We start from the raw sequence: 20,289 nt of genomic DNA, 5'->3' as shown, positions 1-20,289 counted from the left end.
TCCATGAGCCTACACCTCGTATCCTGGAATGTGAACGGGTTTCACTCTTCTGGCACCCGTGGTCCTAGGAAGCTCATTTTGCGACAGGAACTTCAGCCTGCAGTGATTGGTCGATTGGATGTACTCTTGCTCCAGGAGCACAAGCTTTCTGCGGCTCATTCCCGTAGCTGCGGGAAGGTTCTCCCTGGACGTTCCTACACTTATTGGGAGCCCTCGATCGGCGCACAGGGGAGGAGTGGGGGTGTCTGTACCTCCGTGTGCGAGCAGTTAGCCCAGGGAGTTTTTGGTCACGGCACGTTGATCCCAGGCCGAGCCCTTTGGGTAGGCCTGGATTTGGAGGGATCCAAAATAGGAATCCTCAACATTTATGCTGCCACAGACCTCCGATGCAGAGCCACCTTCTGGAGGACACTTACAGGGATTCTTCCAGACATGGATTCCTGGATTGTTGGAGGAGACTTCAACAACCTGGAGACCATGGAGGACCAGCAGGGCAGAGGTCCGGAGTTCACAGGTATGGCTCAGGCAGAGCAGTCAGCTTGGGACTCTTTCATCTTCGCGACAGGAGGGAGGGACAGTTGGAGAGACCCGTCCTTCCGGCGTTGGCACGGGAGCCTGGACTTCTCTTGGGGCTTCCGCAGGGAAGGAGGCAGACTCCTGGAGAGTTTATGTCAGTGATTGGGCCATCAGCAGAGGCGGCCAGGCGGGTATAGTTCCAGGGACGACACTCTCCGACCATGCGCTTGTGCTCCTATCATTAGATTCGGCAGCCCAGACCCTCCCCCCCCGATCATGCAGGATTCCCGACTCCATCTTCTCGAGGGTGGACGTGCGCAGCAGCATTTGCAGTCTTTGGGGCAGAGACTGGGGGGAGGGCGTGGATCTGGTAGACTCGGTCGCGCAGGCTCTGCAGGAGTCCAGCCAGATCTGCCAGCTCGCAGCCCTACAGGTTCGACAGGATTGGTGGGGCAGAGAGAGAGCTCTTCGGAGGGACCTCGCCTCCATTCAGCGACTCCAGCAGGCTTCCCCGGGCTCGGAGGAGCTTCGGATCCAGGCCCTTCGAGCCAGAGCCCTCTTGGAGGAGACACTCCAGCGTCGCTCCGAGTTTTCCTATCACGCCTCTCTCTCCTTCTGGGCCCGGAAGGGTGACCGGATGTGCAGGGAGTTCTTCAGGACGCATGGCCAAAGAGCTGCAGGTGATCAGCTTCGGAGTCTCAGGACAGCGGATGGTCACATCGTTACGGATCCGGGGGAGGTCCTGGGGTTGGCCACTGACTTCTACAGGACCCTCTTCCAGCAGGAGCCGCTTGCCCCTCGTGCTAGTCGTGCCCGTGAGGAGGTGTGGAGGCACATTCCATCCCTGGTCCAGCCTAGCATGCAGGCGACGTTGGCGCCGTTCACCTCAGATGAGATGTTGGAGGCCTTGATGGCTATAGACGGACAGAAATGCCCAGGTGAGGATGGGCTATCCCGAGCATTCTTCACCTCCTTCTGGGACCAGATCCATCAGCCCCTCCTTGCAGCTCTGCAGGGGATTTTCAGCAGCGGTCAGATGCCAGAGAGCCTTTCCTCAGGACTGATTTGCCTCATCCCGAAGGGAGGAGATAGACAGGAGATCCGCCAGTGGCGTCCGATCACTCTCCTTACCACTGCCTACAAAATCCTCGCCAAGATGATCAGTGCCAGAGTTCGGCCTCTACTCCCAGACCTCGTCCATGACACTCAGACAGGCTTTGTCCAGGATCGCAGTATCCTGGATAATGTCTTCACCTTTTCAGAGGCGGCGGAGTGGGCTCAGCACAGCGGATCACACCTTGCCATTCTACTTCTCGACTTCGAGAAGGCCTACGATCGCGTGGACTGGTCCTTTTTGGAGGGGACTCTGGAGCGGCTAGGTTTCCCGGCAGGTTGGATCCAGGGTATCTCAGCTTTGTACAGGACAGCGTCTAGTAGAGTCATCATTGGAGACAGGATGGGGGAGCGCTTTAGCTTGGAGAGATCAGTACGTCAGGGCTGCCCCTTGGCTCCTTACCTGTTTCTCTTCTTCGCCGAGGCCATGACTTACTACCTTCGGGCGAGGTCCACAGGGCTCAGGGGTGTTCGCCTTCCACTCCGGGAGGACACGGAGCTTTTGGACTCGGAGTACGCAGATGACACAGCCCTTTATGTCCAGGACGATGAGAGGATGCTAGAGAGGGTGCGGATGGCCCTGGAGGTTTTCTGCTCGGTCGCTGGTGCGAAAATCAACTGGAACAAATCAGTTGGTTTTCTCACAGACCCGGGGGCGTGTTCTCAGTGGGGGCGATTTCTGGGTTTCAGATGGATTCCACGTGGACAGACAGCTAGATACCTTGGCTTCCAGGTTGGCCTAGACATCACGCCAGCTCAGCAGTTTCTCCCGGTGCTAGACTCCATCCGACGGAAGCTGGCTTTTTGGAGCACTGCTAAGCTCTTCCTTGCAGGTCGTGCCTTGGTAGTTAACCAGGTCCTTCTAGCCACGGCTTGGTATGTGGCTTCCTACTGGTGCTTCTCGAGATCCAGCGTGGCACAGCTCAGGAGATTGGTTCGGAACTTCCTTTGGTCTGGGGAGGATGGTCATAGAGATACTAGAGCCAGGGTTGCTTGGCAGACAGTCATTCTTCCGCAGGCTGAGGGTGGCCTGGGGGTCATTGATCCAGAGATTCAGAGTCAGGCCTTGTTAGGCAAGCTGGTCATTCGCGGTTTGACCCCAGGGGGGCAGAAGTGGAAGTTGTTACTTCAGCAGGGAGTCGGCTCTTGTGTCCCGCGCCGAGGTGGAGAGTGGCTACCGTCCCTCAGGTGGATCTTCACCTCCGCCCCGCTCACTCAGCCCCGCTCCCCACTCATTCGTAGCCTCCTCATGGTTTGGAGGCGGCTCCGCCTCAGTCTCATTCAGTCCCCTCCCAGCTGTCAGGAGGAGATCGATCGTCAGCCGCTTATCTGGAACGGTCAGGTCAGAGATGCCGAGGGCCTTCAGTTGGGGGAGAGATCACATATCAGGTGGGACGGCTGGATGAGGGGGCCAGCCCGATCCCTTTGTGTGTGGAGGGATACGTACAGACATCTGGAGATGACTGATCTTGCAGACGCAGTTGGAGGTGCACGTGGAGCCCAGGCGAGACGCACGGAGATCGACGGTGCGATTCCAGCTGCTTGGTTGGTTCCACCTGAGCCTCAGATCCTCATGCCTGGTGACACCCGCTGGCTGGGACAGTTCACCCCCCGTGGCATTCCACTGGTGATCGCAGGACGTATGGATGACTCCTCTATCTCCTTCTTCGCGGTCTCTGGGGATGGACGACTCAGGAGAGAGGGTGCGCTCATCGACCCCCTACTCCCGTGGCAGAGGGTTCGGGTCGTAGGCCTCTTGGGGAAGGTCTGGAGTACCGACCCTAGCATCGAGCAGGACCAGGTACAGCTTTGGCGTCTTTGGCTCTGGGAGGGGCGGGCCTTGTCAGAGCTTGATTGGGACCCAGGAGAGTGGTGGTGGCCAGAGATTGTGACAGGACAGGGGCCGACCTCCTTCTTCGCCTACAGTACGACTCTGGGTAGGCGAGTTCTCGGGAGGATGCAGAGCCGCCCCCCCACCCAGCGACCCAGCTGGTACGCACAGGGTATTTCCAGGTTCTTTTTGCAGGCATTCTGGAAGGCCTTGTGGGAGAGCTGGCGGCCGCGGAAGATCTCATACTTCCTGTGGCTTCTTGCCCACAAAGGTCTTCCAGTGGGGAGCTGGTTGAGGCAGATAGGCCAGGACGGATGTTGCCAGATTTGCCATGCGGATGAGGAGAAACCAAAGCACTGCCTGTGGAGCTGCACTCGCGCCCATGAAGTGTGGAGGTGGACTTTTGGGATCCTTACTCGCGCAGCACCAGAGCTAGGATTGATCACTTGGGGCGCGTTCTGTTGGTGCAGCACCTGGGATTGATCACTTGGGGCGCGTTCTGTTGGTGCAGCACCGCACCTGGTCTTCATCACTTATTCGAGGCGTGCCAGCATGACCTTACTTTCCTTATTACACAGGGGACGTGGGGACCGCTCGAGGGTATCCCACAGAACCTAGCAGAGGCTGATACAGGAGTTCGGGAGAGGCAGCCAGTCTGGGAGATCATTTGCAGCATCACAGGGTGGCACATCTGGACCTCGCGCTGCGCGCAGATCCTAGGTGGCACCTCCTTATCGACTGCCCAGATCATGGCGGAGATTTGGAGTGAGATTATTCATACCCTCAGAGGCCAGTGGGACCAGATTCAGGGAGACTCCCGGGCCGGTCAGGAGAAGCGGAGACGCTTCCTCCGGGCTTGGGACACACAGGGCCTCTTCTTCGAGCAGACTACGCAGGGCCTTCGGTGGCATTACTCACCACCCCGATGGCTGTTCATTCATACTCGTCTTATCCCTCCGTGAGAGGATGGTTTATTTTGCTACCTTTTAGGGCTGTGTCCGATTTGTGAACGCGGCCGTCAGCTATAAGCTGACCTCTTGTATCTTGTTCTCGAAGTAATATAATTAGCACTGTTTTTTCTGGGGAAAAAAAAAAAAGTATCCCTTCAGAACAGCATGTTGTCCAACCGATTACTATTTAAGACATCTTTGCCAAATCCATGGCTAAACAAATCAATCATTGTGCCCTTTTTTTTACCCATTGACCTTAGTCAATCCAAGTAATCCTGCGCATGCCATGCTACACAGCCCCAGCCAATCCAGCTGTCGTTAGGGAGACAGAGGTTTGTATGGGTCCAAGGACCAAAGAAGCATTTATGTCTGGGATACCAGTCGATAAGATGAGAACATTAACTTGGAACATACATAATATTCAAAAGCAATGGAAATAGCATAAAGTTCCCATTCAAAAGAGAAACACTTAAGAAACTCGATGCAAGTAGCACCAAACATGGACAGCAAAAGTAATCGTCAATATATTTGTGGCATACAAAATAGACAATTACAAAATTAGAGCAAATAATTCTTGCTTAGATCCACCCTTGAGGACAAAATCGGTGGTTTACAATCCAGAAAAGATCCCATCCACAAGAGGTACCAAACAAAATAGTGGATGCTTACATAGGACCTCAAATTACTTCCTCCGAGTGTCCTATCAGCTAGATTTAGATTTAGATGCTCATTTGGGAGAAACTAAAATGAAATTGTTTAGACTTCACAAGCAGTTGTAGCTTGAATGAAGAGATTTGGACTACTTTTTGATTAGCCTTCTCCTTTAGTGCTAGCCTTCGTCATGGCTGAGTTTGCCCTTCACCTCCGGAGTGCCGATATAAACTCAATACGAAGACTTTGTATAAATGGATGCTCAAGCATGTGTGGGTGTGTGGATTTGTATGTGTGTGAGCATACTTCTATACTATGGTCTACACCCACTATTGGGCGCTGATGACGTCAGTGGGGATGTCATAGTAGCTAGTCCCTTCTATGCATGATGGAGTTTATGGTTTTCAATATTATGGGTGACTCTCGTGAGATTGAAACTGCACTATGTTGTGTTTTTAGAGAATGAGTTTGGGAACGTTCCTGGATTCATCTAGGTATATCCTCCTAGTGTCCTCTTTACGAGACAATTTTTTGTTTCTCACCGCATCCAGAACGTGTGCATAACAGTCACATCCAAATGTACAAAAATGAGAAATTGAAGGTTTCATACCCGAGTAGGCCTCATCCCTTTGAGAGCATTTGCATAGCACCGATTGAGAATATAGACTGCTATATTTATTGCCTCAGCCAGGGGGCTTGCTCTTATTTGTTCCAGACATCAAATAAAGCTAGCTACTCTGGAGCTTTCCTTACTGTTGGTCCATCCGACCTGGGGAATGGCTCTTATTTGGAACTTAAGAGCAGTCAATTATCTCCATCAATTCCAGATGACGACAAGCTGATTCTCATCCCAAGACCTCAAAATCACGAGACCTTGGCTTAGATTGGGCCTCAACACATATTGACTCCTCCTCCTACCATAGATTCTATAAGATGTAGCCGTCCTCAGAAGGCTACAAAGAATCTAAATGGTAGTTAAACTGAGTACCTTCAACATCAACAACAGGGAGTATATTAGCAGTCCGGCTGCTATCACTTTTAACCTCCGCTCCCACTGTTACCTATGCAAGTATCATCAGCCAATAGTCTACTGCTGCAGCCAGAGATAACCCAAAGAATATTGGCAAAAGCATATTAGAAGAGGGCATTCACAGTCCGGGACTGTCAAGCGACCACCCTCAAAAGACTATTTACAAAATATCTAGCTGTGATTCCCTGCCATAGCGAAAAGCCATTTCGAGGGGCAGCATGACAAAGACTACTTTGCTGCCCCCCCTCAAGGATGGAGAGGAAAAAGCCATAAGCAGTCCCAAATATAGGAGCTTTTATTTTACCTGAAAACTTCCAAAGTTTGCTCAAAGCTCCCTCTCCTATGTTTAGGTGTGTTGAAGTTTACATCATATATTGAAAGCTAACACTGAATGTGTCAAGGATCTAAAGGATTTGCATGCTCACCGCTTGTCTCCTAGTAACTTTCCTTTTTTAGGAATGTATGCTTCAAAACCTGGTTAGATTACTGATGGCATCCAAACAATCAGTAAATTTATTCATATTATCAACTAGTCCATCAAGTCCTTCAACAGGTCTCATTTGACACACTGTGTCAATGCTCTACTATGAATGCACCTCAAAGAGAAAGCAGAATGATAGCTAAGATGCAATGTAAGAGGACATGAAGAACCACGTCCCAAAGGATGACTCATTATGTACTACACTTTAATCTTCAAGCTGTTATATGTGATGCCAAAATCTATAGGACCAATTTGAGAACCGCAAGGCATTGTGTCACATGCACCCCTGCACTTGGGTGCAAAGTGACACACTAGCTACATCGACAAGTGCGTAATAGTTCCCTAATAGGAGATTTTGTCGTATGTTGTGACCCCTTTGTGAGCCCTTGTCCAGGGACAGTCAGGCACAAGCTACGTAAGTCAATCTCTCAGCCTTAGGTGAAGTCGGAAGATCACTTCTTGTTCACTAGTACCCATTGGAGAACCGTAGGGTAGTGTTTCCGTCTTAGGTTTAGGGATAGGTTTAGGTTCAGCCTAGGATAGGAGCCCTTATGGGCAGCCTCCTCAGGGCTGGAACAAGTGAAGAGAATGGCAGGGGAAGGCTGCCTTTATAGGCTACCCTGCACCCCTTCCTAGGCTGGCATTTATGGGACCTAGGGCTGGCATTTATGGGGCCTAGGGCTGCCTTTATGGGGCCAAGGGACCAGCCAACCAGCCCCAAAAGACCTATAAATAGGGGGCCTCCAGGCCCTCTTTCCTCATTCAGTTCCCCCTCTCCTTCAGCCCCCTACAGCTCCTTCTCAGCCCCCTCTGAACAGCCCGACACACACCCCCAGTGGCCCTCTGACCAGCCTCAGCCTTTGGCATCAGTTCAGCCCTCTGGGAAGGTGTTCACGCAGCGCATCAGACGGGGAGTCGGGATAGCGAAGGGAGTAAGGTTTGGGGCCTGTTTCAGCAGCTCTTTTCAGTTATCTTTTACAGCTTTAAACAGCTCACTCTCAGCTCTATATTTCAGTCATCTCTCAGCTCTCTTATATTTTTTTTTCCGAAAAAACAGTGCTAATTATATTACTTTGAGAACAAGATACAAGGGGTCAGCTTATAGCTGACGGCTGCGGTCACAAATCGGACACAGCCCTAAAAGGTAGCAAAATAGAAAACCATCCTCTCACGGAGGGAGAAAACGAGTATGAACGAACAGCCATCGGGGTGGTGAGTAGTGCCACCGAAGGCCCTGCGTAGTCTGCTCGAAGAAGAGGCCCTGTGTGTCCCAAGTCCGGAGGAAGCGTCTCCGCTTCTCCTGACCGGCCCGGGAGTCTCCCTGAATCTGGTCCCACTGGCCTCTGAGGGTATGGATAATCTCACTCCAAATCTCCGCCATGATCTGGGCAGTCGATAAGGAGGTGCCACCGAGGATCTGCGCGCAGCGCGAGGTCCAGATGTGCCACCCTGTAATGCTGCTAATAATCTCCCAAACTGGCTGCCTCTCCCGGACTCCTGTGTCAGCCTCTGCTAGGTGCTGTGGGATACCCTCGAGCGGTCCCCACGTGCCCTGTGTGACAAGGAAAGTGGGGTCCTGCTGACATGCCTCAAAAAAGTGATGAAGACCAGGTGCGGTGCTGCACCAACAGAACGCGCCCCAAGTGATCAATCCTAGCTCTGGTGCTGCGCGAGTAAGAATCCCAAAAGTCCACCTCCACACTTCCTGGGCGCGAGTGCAGCTCCACAGGCAGTGCTTTGGTGTCTCCTCATCCGCATGGCAAATCTGGCAACATCCGTCCTGGCCTATCTGCCTCAGCCAGCTCCCCACTGGAAGACCTTTGTGGGCAAGAAGCCACAGGAAGTATGAGATCTTCCGTGGCCGCCAACTCTCCCACAAGGCCTTCCAGAATGCCTGTAAAAAGAACCTGGAAAGACCCTGTGCGTACCAGCTGGGTCGCTGGGTGGGGGGGCGGCTCTGCATCCTCCCGAGAACTCGCCTGCCCAAAGTCGTACTGTAGGCGAAGAAAGAGGTCGGCCCCTGACCTATCACAATCTCTGGCCACCACCACTCTCCTGGATCCCAATCAAGCTCTGCCAAGGCCCGCCCCTCCCAAAGCCAAAGACGCCAGAGCTGCACCTGGTCCTGCTCGATGCTAGGGTCGGTATGCCAGACCTTCCCCAAGAGGCCTACGACCCGAACCCTCTGCCACGGGAGTAGGGGGTCGATGAGCGCACCCTCTGTCCTGAGTCGTCCCTCCCCAGAAACCGCGAAGAAGGAAATAGAAGAGTCATCCAAACGTCCTGCGATCACCAGTGGAATGCCACGGGGGGTGAACTGTCCCAGCCATCGGGTGTCACCAGGCATGATGATCTGGGGCTCAGGTGGGGCCAACCAAGCCGCTGGGATCGCTCCGTCGATCTCCATGCGTCTCGCCTGGGCTCCACGTGCACCTCCAGCTGCGTCTGCAAGATCTGTCAGCTCTAGATGTCTGTACGTATCCCTCCAAACACGCAGGGATCGGGCTGGGCCCCTCATCCAACCGTCCCACCTGATATGTGATCTCTCCCCCAACTGAAGGCCCTCGGCATCTCTGACCTGACTGTTCCAGATAAGCGGCTGGCGATCGATCTCCTCCTGACAGCTGGGAGGGGACTGAATGAGACTGAGACGGAGCCGCCTCCAGACCATGAGGAGGCTACGAACTAGAGGGGAACGGGGCTGAGTGAGCGGGGCGGAGGTGAAGATCCACCTGAAGGACGGTAGCCAATCTCCACCTCGGCGCGGGACACAAGAGCCGACTCCCTGCTGAAGTAGCATCTTCCACGTCTGCCCCCCTGGGGTCAAACCGCGAATGACAAGCTTGCCTAACAAGGCCTGACTCTGAAGCTCTGGATCAATGACCCCCAGGCCACCCTCAGCCTGCGGAAGAATGACTGTCTGCCACGCAACCCTGGCTCTGATATCTCTATGACCATCCTCCCCAGACCAAAGGAAGTTCCGAACCAACCTCCTGAGCTGTGCCACGCTGGATCTCGAGAAGCACCAGCAGGAAGCCACATACCAAGCCGTGGCTAGGAGGACCTGGTTGACTACCAAGGCACGACCTGCAAGAGAGAGCTTAGCAGTGCTCCAGAAAGCCAGCTTCCGTCGGATGGAATCTAGCACCGGGAGAAACTGCTGAGCTGGTGTGATGTCTAGGCCAACCTGGAAGCCAAGGTATCTAGCTGTCTGTCCACGTGGAATCCATCTGAAGCCCAAAAATCGCCCCCACTGAGAACACGCCCCAGGGTCTGTGAGAAAACCAACGGATTTGTTCCAATTGATTTTCGCCCCAGCGGCCGAGCAGAAAACCTCCAGGGCCATCCGCACCCTCTCTAGCATCCGCTCGTCGTCCTGGACATAAAGGGCTGTATCATCTGCGTACTCCGAGTCCAAGAGCTCCGTGTCCTCCCGGAGTGGAAGGCGAATACCCCTGAGCCCTGTGGACCTCGCCCGAAGGTAGTAAGTCATGGCCTCGGCGAAGAAGAGAAACAAGTAAGGAGCCAGGGGGCAGCCCTGACGTACTGATCTCTCCAAGCTAAAGCGCTCGCCCAACCTGCCTCCAATGATGACTCTGCTAGACGCTGTCCTGTACAAAGCTGAGATACCCTGAATCCAACCTGCCGGGAAACCTAGCCGCTCCAGAGTCCCCTCCAAAAAGGACCAATCCACGCGATCGTAGGCCTTCTCGAAATCGAGAAGTAGAATGGCAAGGTGTGATCCGCTGTGCTGAGCCCACTCCGCCGCCTCTGAAAAGGTGAAGACGTTATCCAGGATACTGCGATCCTGGACAAAGCCTGTCTGAGTGTCATGGACGAGGTCTGAAAGTAGAGGCCGAACTCTGGCACTGATCATCTTGGCGAGGATTTTGTAGGCAGAGGTAAGGAGAGTGATCGGACGCCACTGGCGAATCTCCTGTCTATCTCCTCCCTTCGGGATGAGGCAAATCAGTCCCGAGGAGAGGCTCTCTGGCATCCGACCGCTGCTGAAAATCCCCTGCAGAGCTGCAAGGAGGGGCTGATGGATCTGGTCCCAGAAGGAGGTGAAGAAAGCTCGGGATAGCCCATCCTCACCTGGGCACTTCTGACCATCAATAGCCATCAAGGCCTCCAACATCTCATCCGAGGTGAAAGGCGCCAACAACGTCGCCTGCATGCTAGGCTGGACCAGGGATGGAATGTGCCTCCACACCTCCTCACGGGCACGACTGGCACGAGGGGCAAGCGGCTCCTGCTGGAAGAGGGTCCTGTAAAAGTCCGTGGCCAACCCCAGGACCTCCCCTGGATCCGTAACGATGTGACCCTCCGCTGTCCTGAGACTCCGAAGCTGATCACCTGCAGCTCTCTGGCCATGCGTCCTAAAGAACTCCCTGCACATCCGGTCACCCTTTCGGGCCCAAAAGGAGCGAGAGGCGTGAAAGGAAAACTCGGAACGACGCTGGAATGTCTCCTCCAGGAGGGCTCTGGCTCGAAGGGCCTGGATCCGCAGCTCCTCCGAACCCGGGGAAGCCTGCTGGAGTCGTTGAATGGAGGCGAGGTCCCTCCGAAGAGCTCTCTCTCTGCCCCACCAATCCTGACGAACCTGTAAAGCTGTGAGCTGGCAGATCTGGCTAGACTCCTGCAGAGCCTGTGCGACTGAGTCTACCAGATCCACGCCCTCCCCCCAATCTCTGTCCCAAAGACTGCATATGCTGCTGCGCACGTCCACCCTCGAGAAGATGGAGTCGGGAATCCTGCATGATCGGGAGGGGAGGGTCTGGGCTGCCGAATCTAAGGAAAGGAGCACAGGCGCATGATCGGAGAGTGTCGTCCCTGGAACTATACCCGCCTGGCCGCCTCTGCTGATGGCCCAGTCACTGACATAAAATCTATCAAGCCTCTCCAGGAGTCTGCCTCCTTCCCTGCGGAAGCCCCAAGAGAAGTCCAGGCTCCCGTGCCAACGCCGGAAGGACGGGTCTCTCCAACTGTCCCTCCCTCCCGTCTCGAAGATGAAAGAGTCCCAAGCTGACTGCTCTGCCTGGGCCATACCTGTGAACTCCGGGCCTCTGCCCTGCTGGTCCTCCAGGGTCTCCAGGTTGTTGAAGTCTCCTCCAACAATCCAGGAATCCATGTCTGGAAGAATCCCTGTAAGTGTCCTCCAGAAGGTGGCTCTGCAACGGAGGTCTGTGGGGGCATAAATGTTGAGGATGCCTATTTTGGATCCCTCCAAGTCCAGGCCTACCCAAAGGGCTCGGCCAGGAATCAACGTGCCGTGACCAAAAACTCCCCGGGCTAACTGCTCGCACACGGAAGTACAGACACCCCCACTCCTCCCCTGAGCGCCGATCGAGGGCTCCCAATAAGTGTAGGACCGTCCAGGGAGAATCTTCCCGCAGCTACGGGAATGAGCCACAGAAAGCTTGTGCTCCTGGAGCAGAAGTACATCCAAACGACCAATCACTGCAGGCTGAAGTTCCTGCCGCAAAATGAGCTTCCTGGGACCACGGGTGCCAGAGGAGTGAAACCCGTTCACATTCCAGGATATGAGGTGTAAGCTCATGGAGAGGGAAGGGGGGCTGCGAACAACTGTCTGCTCGCGGTTGAAGTCGAAGAAGAACCAGACGTATCGGAATGGAGGCGCTGCCGCTTATGAGAAGGTTTGGAGGGGGAGACGGGGTCGTCCTGCCCGTTCTTCAACACCTTCAGCAAAGGCGAGAGGCCTTTGGTGCCATGAGCAAATGCTTTCTCGAGCCAGCTCGAGATCTCTGAAGAGGTCATCCCGTAGAAGGTTCGGAGTTTCTGCTGGGACCAAGCTCTGACATCCTGGGGGAGAGGCCATGACAGGGGAGGTCGGAGGATCACTATCAGTCGGAAGCGTTTGGCGGCGCAACGCCACCGCAAGCGCACGTCGCCCTCGGACCACTGAGTCTCGAGGAGCTGCCCACCGGACGGGCCTATCCAGGAACACACCTGGGCGTGCGTCTGCTCTCTGAGAGCCTCCCAAACCGAGTCGTCTGTCCAGGTCTCGGTGCCATCACTGAGGAACGTGAAAGCGAAGCTAGGGCCATCCCTGGGAGCCAAGGCACCAATCCTCCCATCCGCCCCTTTGCGGAGCAGGAAAATACTGATGTCGAGACAAGCCGGGAAGGTCCCAAGGTCGGCCACATCCAGGTAGTCCCAGGGGCCAGATCTGTAGAAGTCTCGCGAAAGCTCTCTCTCATGGAGCTGAGACCCAACTGAGTCTACCACTGAGGGGCTAGCGGGAAGGGAAGCCTGCTCCACTGGTGGTGTAGACTCCGGGTGTCCTGCCAGCGAGGGGGGAGGGGGAGGAGGCTGAGGGATAGGCAGCTCTGACTCCACGGAGGCGACTGGCGGAGGAGGTGGAGGAGGTGGAGCGGGGGCTGCACACGGCTGGGAAGCCGGTGGTGCAGCTAACTCTGAGGGAGAGGCGAGGGGGACCAGGGGGGGGGGGATGGGGGTGCAGCTGGAGCTGGGGCTGAGAGGGAGGAAGAGAAGACTGAGGAAGAGGAGGCGGGGGCTGAAACTGCGGGTCGGGCGACCGGGGGGGGGGGGGAGACTGGGGAGGGGGCTGGGGCGGGGAGGAAAGGGGCGGGGGAACGGGAGAGAGGGGGAACTGAGGCTGTGGAGGGCGGGCTGCCGTCGAAGAAGAAGCTCTCCCAGACCCCTGGGGCGGCTGCCTGACAGGTCTCTGGGGTGCTGCTGCAGGAAGGGTAACCTCTGCCTCCTTGCCTTTATCCGAAGTCTTCTTGTTCTTTCCCCTTTTCCTTTTAACCTCGGTCCAACCGCCCACTACCTCTGGACCCGACTCCTGCTGTCTCGGCTCCTCCTGACGTGGCTGTCCAGGGGGTGGGGGTGGGGGCGGGGGAGGTCGAGACGAGCTGGCGAAACGTGGACAAGCAGCCGTCAAGTGCCCAAAGCCGTGGCACCGCAGGCACTGACCTGGCTGTCCGGTGACTATCATGCTCTGGGTGATACTGCCGGCACCTGTCACAATCTCGATCACAGCAGGGAGAGTCGCAGGATCCGCCACCGCCACTCGGACTCGGGGGGCTCCTGCCGTGGTCACCGCGTCGGCAAAGGTGTCGTGCATAACCCAGCCAAAATGGGAGCCCAAGTCCCTGACAATCGGGCGCAACTCTGCAGCAAGCCCTGGAAAAACAAGTGTCACTGGGTGTCGAGGTATGCGGAACCGAGCATCGAACTCCGCTGCGCTGAATCCACGGTACCACGGGACTATCATGATAATCTTCCCATCCACCGAGGTGGGGGAACTGGCAATCAGGTTGCTCGCAGCTTTCTCAGTGGAGAGTTTGAGCCAGAAGATGCCCCTTCCCATAAGGGCCACCTCCTCAATATGGCCATCCTCTAGCAGGAGAGTGGACTGGAGCCAGTCCCTGATGGCTAACCTGGAGGGGGAGTGACCAATGACTCTACCGTAAACAGAGGTACGCGCAAAGTCAATGGCAACCTCCTGAACACGAGATGACTGTCGCTCTGTCAGGATAACGCGGTAGGCATCTGGAGAGGGAGGGTCCGACTGGGCCTCCGGATCCGGGCAGGGGGCCGCCATACCGCCAAGACTAACTGCAAGCTTCCGATGGGGAGTATGAACAGGCTGCCACCCCAAAAAGGGGGACGAAGCGGGAGGTGGAGCCTGGGGGTGAGGCGGGCGAGGCGGGGTGAGGGGGCGGGGGGGGTTGGAGCGGAGGGCGGGGTGAAGGGATCGGGGTGCGGGGAAAAACGGGGGGGCGCGGGAGGGCGGGGGGGGGGTGGCGGGGGCGGAGAGGTAAAGCGGGGGGCGGGGAGAGCGGAATGGAGGCGGCTCAGCTCTCTTATAGGATCTATCACTCCTAGCTTTCACTCTCTCACTCACGCAGTGTGCCTGCATTCCGGTGGACAGCACAAGCCTCTCCCTTGCCTTGCAAAAGCGTCCTACATCGTTAGTGTGGACATCATCAAGGTCTCGGTATTGGTTGACGCTGCCTCTCAGGTCTTTGGGTCTGCTATACGTGTGCATAGTGAGCTCTTCAGAAGCACGTTTTCCGTGTTCTCACGAATAGGGTTCTTTGTATTTCTCAGTTCTCCAAGTATAAAGCAAATTCTCCCCTGATTGGGGGAGGGGGCCCTCAATGGGTACAAGGACCCAATCGGTTGTTGACTCTACTCCTCTCTACCCTCATCTCCTTTCTCTCTCTATGGTGTACAACGCTAATTCCTCGCTAAAGGTTTAAATGTCTTTCTGTGAATTACACGATCAAATTACCGTTGCATGTTACACATTGACTCACAGGAAGAGATATCCTACGTTGCCTTCATTTGGCAGGTCATTCCTGTTGCCTTGTTTTATTTTTTTTCGGTCTCCCAGCTTCAATAGATCTGCTTTTTCCAATAAAGCAGTCCCAAAATTGCTGGGGGGATATTAAAAGCGATTTCTCACAATAGAGAATGCTTCAAACACAATCCTAGGCTTTTGGAATAGGACTGGCAAAATTAGGCCCTTGCTCCCCAACTTGCGATCGAATCTTGAACCCTCTGGAAATCAAAAAGCCTTATCATCAGGTGCAAGCTCAAAGTAGACCCATATGGATAACGATCTAGACCCTTGATTCACCTTGATTCGCATGGCTTATCCAAAGCGTATTCTTGGAGTTTCTCCAATCTTTGTGCTCATCATGAAGTCCCATCCCTATGCACAAGTTTAGGATTTCCTTGCACAAGCATCGGAAAGGCTTAAAGAGATTCACCTAATCTCTTGTCCTCCAAGCACAAGATTTCCAAAGCTTAGCGGAAACTTGAAAGACGAAGGCGCCAAGATCCTATCTATCTCTAGCGCACCATGGCCTAGAGACTTTCCTCAGGATTCTTCTTGATATGGAGTAGCTCAGAAGATATGGAGTAGCTTTGATACCAACTGTAACAACCCTCACCATGTTTGTTCAACCTTGGACCCTGGTGGTGTATCCACGTAGCTCCATAATTAGGGGCCCTATCAATGCCAAGCCTACAAGCAACCCATTTGGGTTTGGGCATCTGCCCTTAGACTCAACCCAGAAGGGTTGGCATCATCAGCTCACCTCCTAGCCGTAGGCTCATTTGAGCCTTTGGACCCTGGTGGCGTATCCACGTCAGCTCCATAATTAGGAGCCCTATCAATGCCAAGCCCACAAGCAACCCATTCAGGTTTGGGCATTTGCCCTTAGGCTCAACCCAGAAGGGTTGGCGTCAGCAGCTCACCTCCTAGCCGTAGGCTCATTTGAGCCACCCCCGAGCTAGAGGTCTAAACCACCTGGAGAGAACCAGCCAGCCTTAGAGTACATACTTGCGTCCCATACCACAAGCTCTTTCCCCTAGTTGCTGATCTCTGGGTAGCAGGTCCTGGTCACTGAGGATCGCATCGTCATCTGAGCCCCTAGCCTATACTTATAGGCTATGCATCATGCTTTATGTGGCTTTAGCCATCTATAGCTAGTTTAGGGCTACCTAGGCTATATTTGGCTCAGCCCTAGCTTGGGGAACACTCCACCCAAGTTTAGCCATACTTGAAGCTAGGCCAGCGCTTCTAGACCTCTTCTGCTAGTTAGGCCTTAGCCCTAGGCTAGTCCTAACCCTTAGCTAGATCCCACATTGACTCCCCAGGTCTAGTCCAAGACCATGTCAGTCTCAGTTTAGGGTTTACGAACCCATAGCTGGTTACATCCTAGTGGGGATGTAACAGCTATGCTCTCCCAAGGTGCACGCGGTACTTGAAGAGGCATCGTTAGACCAGGTATGCCATATTCACTTTGTTTCAACCTTGAGAGATCGAAATGGAATCCATTGCTATGCTCTCCCAAGGTGCCTGCGGTATTGGAAGAAGCAAGCATCATTAGACCAGGTATGTCATATTTTACTTTCTGCGCATACCTGGCGAAAAGAAATAGCTCTCCAAAGCCTTTGTAGTGGAGGCAATTCCCCTAGCCTGCATAAGGCGGGGCATGACACTCCATAATTTTCTGCCTTAAGTTTCTGGTAACACACAATAAAATCAGCCCTTAAAAGACAATATTTCCAGATGGTCATAGCATGAATAACAGCTAACAATTCTTTTTCATAAATGTGCAAATGCTTTTCAGCATCTCGCAACCTCCTAATTTCGTAGGCTATCACATGCCCCTCTTGATACTCATAGTTAGTTGAGTGCTTAGTGTGCGGATTGACTACCCACCTGTTGCTTTGTATCTCTATAAAGAGAATCAAGTTGTTATACTCGGGTCACTGAGATGACTGTCTCTGTTAGCTGGAGCACTTGGAAATTATCCTAAGAGTAGCTGCTAGCGCATCCCCAATTTTTTATTTCACCTAGACACCAAATTTTAAAGGTAAAGCCTTTTATAAGCAAACTTAATACGAGCGCGAGAAACAGCTTTTCACTTAGTGCTTTTACACTGGTAGTTATCATTTTGACCAATTCTGTAGTCGATTGGTATCAAGGATCAAGTGTTAAATTTTCCACTATGCGAAGGGGTCAATCTTGTGCTGAGATTGGCTGCATGTCATTCACAAGAGCAGAAGGCCGAATGTTGAGCTTTCCAAAGCATGGAAATGACACTTTGTCTGTCAAATCTGTCCAGATACTATGACGGCAGTTAAGTGCTCAAAAACTCTGCATTTGCTGTTGCTGTATCATTTCTAGTCTGCGTGCATTATGGGGCATCGCAGAAGTGAAAATCTTGGTGCATGTCTTTTGAAAATTCTTCACATTTTTGCACAAATTGCATGATAGTTGTCGATGTTTCGGCCTAGAATCCTACAATTGCAATTATACCTGTTTCAGCCTCCAAAATATGGAAATGTCAGTCCAAAATATGCCGAGAAATGTAAAATCTTCTCTAAAAATTCATGTAAGGGGTTCATTTATTTTTTAATGTTTTAAATAATTCATTCATTCTGTAAATTCTTTTTTTCATTCCTACATGAGAGAGAGAGAGAGAGAGATTTTATTCCTGTTTTTTGGTCGTTTTTGTTTCTTGTTTTGCTTGTTTATTTTTGCTTAGTCACCTCCTTCCTTTCTTCTTTATTTCTTGTTTTCTTTCTCTTTTGTTAATTTGACGTATTTTAGTAAGCACTCGGTTTGCCTAAGAGACTCCACAGGTCTTTAGAAACCCAGTATAGCTGCTTATGCTTGGGCACTGATGACGACTTAAGTGTTGCTTTGCTTGCTAAGTATGTCTTACTTTAGTTTTTCAAAACAATTCTATTACCTCTTTTTTCTTCTCTTTCGTTTTCTCTTTTTCTGTGTAGATTTTTGGACTTCAGAACAACAAAAATTTCTAAATTTGTACGATTGGATACATTCTAGTGGTACAAATGTATATAAAAAATTTCACTTCACATGTTCCTGGTCATATTTCACTCGCAGATGCATTCTAGATCACATGTGTGAAGTGTCACTCTTTCCAAGACTAAGATTTGCAAAAAATACCTTGATTTTGAAGATTCCTATTGTGTGCCTGCCGTGTGCGCACAAGAGGTTTTGTCGAAATATGTTGTCTTTTGTTTGTCTTTTATTGCATGTTTTATGCAGCAGGCAAGATACGATCAGCCTATTTTGTCAAAATATATTGTCTTATGGTTGTCTTTTATTGTATGCTTTATGCAGGAGGCAAGAGACGATCAGCCTATTATTATGATCTCTGGAATATTAAGTACCTGAAAAAGTTCAAATGGGATAATCTCACTGAGGAAATTGGTAGGCATACAACTCATTAGGTACATGAGTTATTTTTGGGGATTCCAATGCTAATATTTTGAATATGATTGGCAGCATATAGAAATGCTGTTCGAGAACAGAAACTAGCAGTGGATATATCTGCTGCCAAAAGAGAGCGTGATTTTTACCTGGCCAAAGTTGATCAATCAAAAGCTATAAGTGCCATGGAGGAGCGCAAAAAGAAGGTCCACAGATTTGCAAATCTTGTGTTCAATTCTTTTGTTTTGAATGTACCGTTACAGTTATGGCTGAGAGGGGCGCAGGGCCTGCAAGGCCCAGCTGGCTTTACAGTAGCAATGCCTAAAATCTTTAAAGTAACACAGATGAGGAGTAAATTTGACTGTTTTTAAGTCCAGCCTCTTTTGTCTCTGTTTTCTTCAGAGGCAAAAAGATGATGCACCTCGCTCCTCTGACTTGGATAATGATGAATCTACATTTGCTAAATCAAAAAAAGTTGTGCGGCATTTTCCACAAAAGAAGGCTGTCCCTGTCAGTGAGAGTGGAAGCGCTCCAAGACTTTCCAGGGACGTTTTAGCAGCGGTATATACTTGCATGAAAACCAAGTTTAGGGAAGTCTGTTAAGGTGTGTGTGGAGTCTCAGCAAATTCTAAAACATTTTTTTTGGCGAATCTGCAGATCCTTGGAAAAACCGAAACTTGATTGAAAGCGAGTTTTGGGGGCATGCTTGCCACATCGAGCTTGCAAAGGGGACTTCGGGGCTGCAATTTAACCCAACATCAGTACAGAAGAGTGTTGTGACTTGTCTTGAGGGGAGCCAAGCAGTCCATCCTTACATGAACGGCTTTACAAGCGGCTTGTATTGAAGCTGTTTATCTTGTCCTCAGTTGAAGATAATGCAATTGCATGTTGCTGTTTCTTCAACGCAGAGGCAAGGAGTATTATTTGTAGGGACTGGACTTGATCTCTTGGTGTAGTGTAGCATTTGGAATCGGTTATTATTTCTATTTGCATCTAGAGAACAAAGCATGTAAGGATAATTACTAAAGTTGGCATTCCTCTTCATCGTTTCATTTTCTTCTGATGCTGATGACATGACTTATCATCAATGGAAGCTGTAGTTCAGGCTTGAGACAGAATAATTCATGCTTGAAGTCGACATGCCTCTCAGTTTCATCTGCTAATGACCTTATGTGCTTATCAACACAAGCTTTTATAGGCTTGCCAATGGAATAAATTGTGTTTGAGAGGTAGGAAAGGGTTAGATGTTGAGCAATCAGCATCTTTTCCTACTTTTTTGTTCTGCTTAATCATTTCAAGGTGTCCCTCCATGGGTGATGTTGCAGCTTCTTTGGGTGTTTTCACCATCCTCATCCCCCTTCAACTGAGAGGTGGTATATTAGTTTGGAGTGGGTGTCCAGTGCAACTGCTGCTGCCACACTTCGTATGATCCTCAGTACGTTTAGAGTGTGAGCTGCCAGAGTCTTTCCCCTTGCTGACAGCTTACACTTTGTTCTGTTCTTTTTGTTTCTTGTTAGGCTTCGAGTATTCATCTGGTCCTAGCATGTTAGAGATTCTCCACAAATTTCCAAGGGAATGAAATGGTCAGTTGCCCTTCTAGTTACCCATACGATAGCCTCGTATTTGTTTTAAAGCTGGCTTTTCTTCTGAGCTGCGAAGGCCCTTGCGATTCAAGCAAGGCTGTGTCTGTCCCATCGTCAATTATTCGAAGACAAGAGGAAGGAATGGATGGGCATGGAACAAATGGCATCTTGCAGGTGGTTTGAAGACACTCAAGTGCTTGTATGATTGTGATACAAGTGCAAATGCAAAATACACATGCTTGTACTGCACCTGGATCCGTAGAGAACCAAAAGCTGCTCAATGAATTTAAGATTTTCTATGATGAACAAAGCGATTGTGTTTTGAGTCGGTCACTTGTGTGTGTGCGCATGCGTGTGCAGCAATTACTGAAAGAGGGGCTAAAAA

The 20,289-nt window shown here is 51.8% G+C and overlaps 1 protein-coding gene across 2 annotated transcripts in view; it reads left to right on the top strand.

Annotated features, from left to right (window-relative positions):
• The window catches only part of LOC147881309 (RNA-binding (RRM/RBD/RNP motifs) family protein), a 33,216-nt gene extending 14,145 nt beyond the window's left edge, over positions 1-19,071 (top strand). For both annotated transcript variants that reach the window (XM_087369855.1, XM_087369856.1), the window contains exons 4-7: positions 18,232-18,321; positions 18,397-18,527; positions 18,724-18,882; positions 18,979-19,071. In XM_087369855.1, coding sequence (XP_087225981.1) covers positions 18,232-18,321; positions 18,397-18,527; positions 18,724-18,882; positions 18,979-19,002 — 404 coding nt within the window. In that variant the 3' untranslated portion in view covers positions 19,003-19,071. The remainder of the gene's footprint in view (positions 1-18,231; positions 18,322-18,396; positions 18,528-18,723; positions 18,883-18,978) is intronic.
• The last annotated feature ends 1,218 nt before the right edge of the window (positions 19,072-20,289 follow it).

Source organism: Dipteris shenzhenensis, chromosome 31, assembly GCF_047967505.1.
Source record: "Dipteris shenzhenensis isolate YYH24624 ecotype China chromosome 31, Dip_SZ_1.0, whole genome shotgun sequence".
Lineage (NCBI taxonomy): Eukaryota > Viridiplantae > Streptophyta > Polypodiopsida > Gleicheniales > Dipteridaceae > Dipteris > Dipteris shenzhenensis.
Note: the sequence above shows the minus strand (reverse complement) of the source record. Positions and strands in the feature narration are given on the sequence as shown.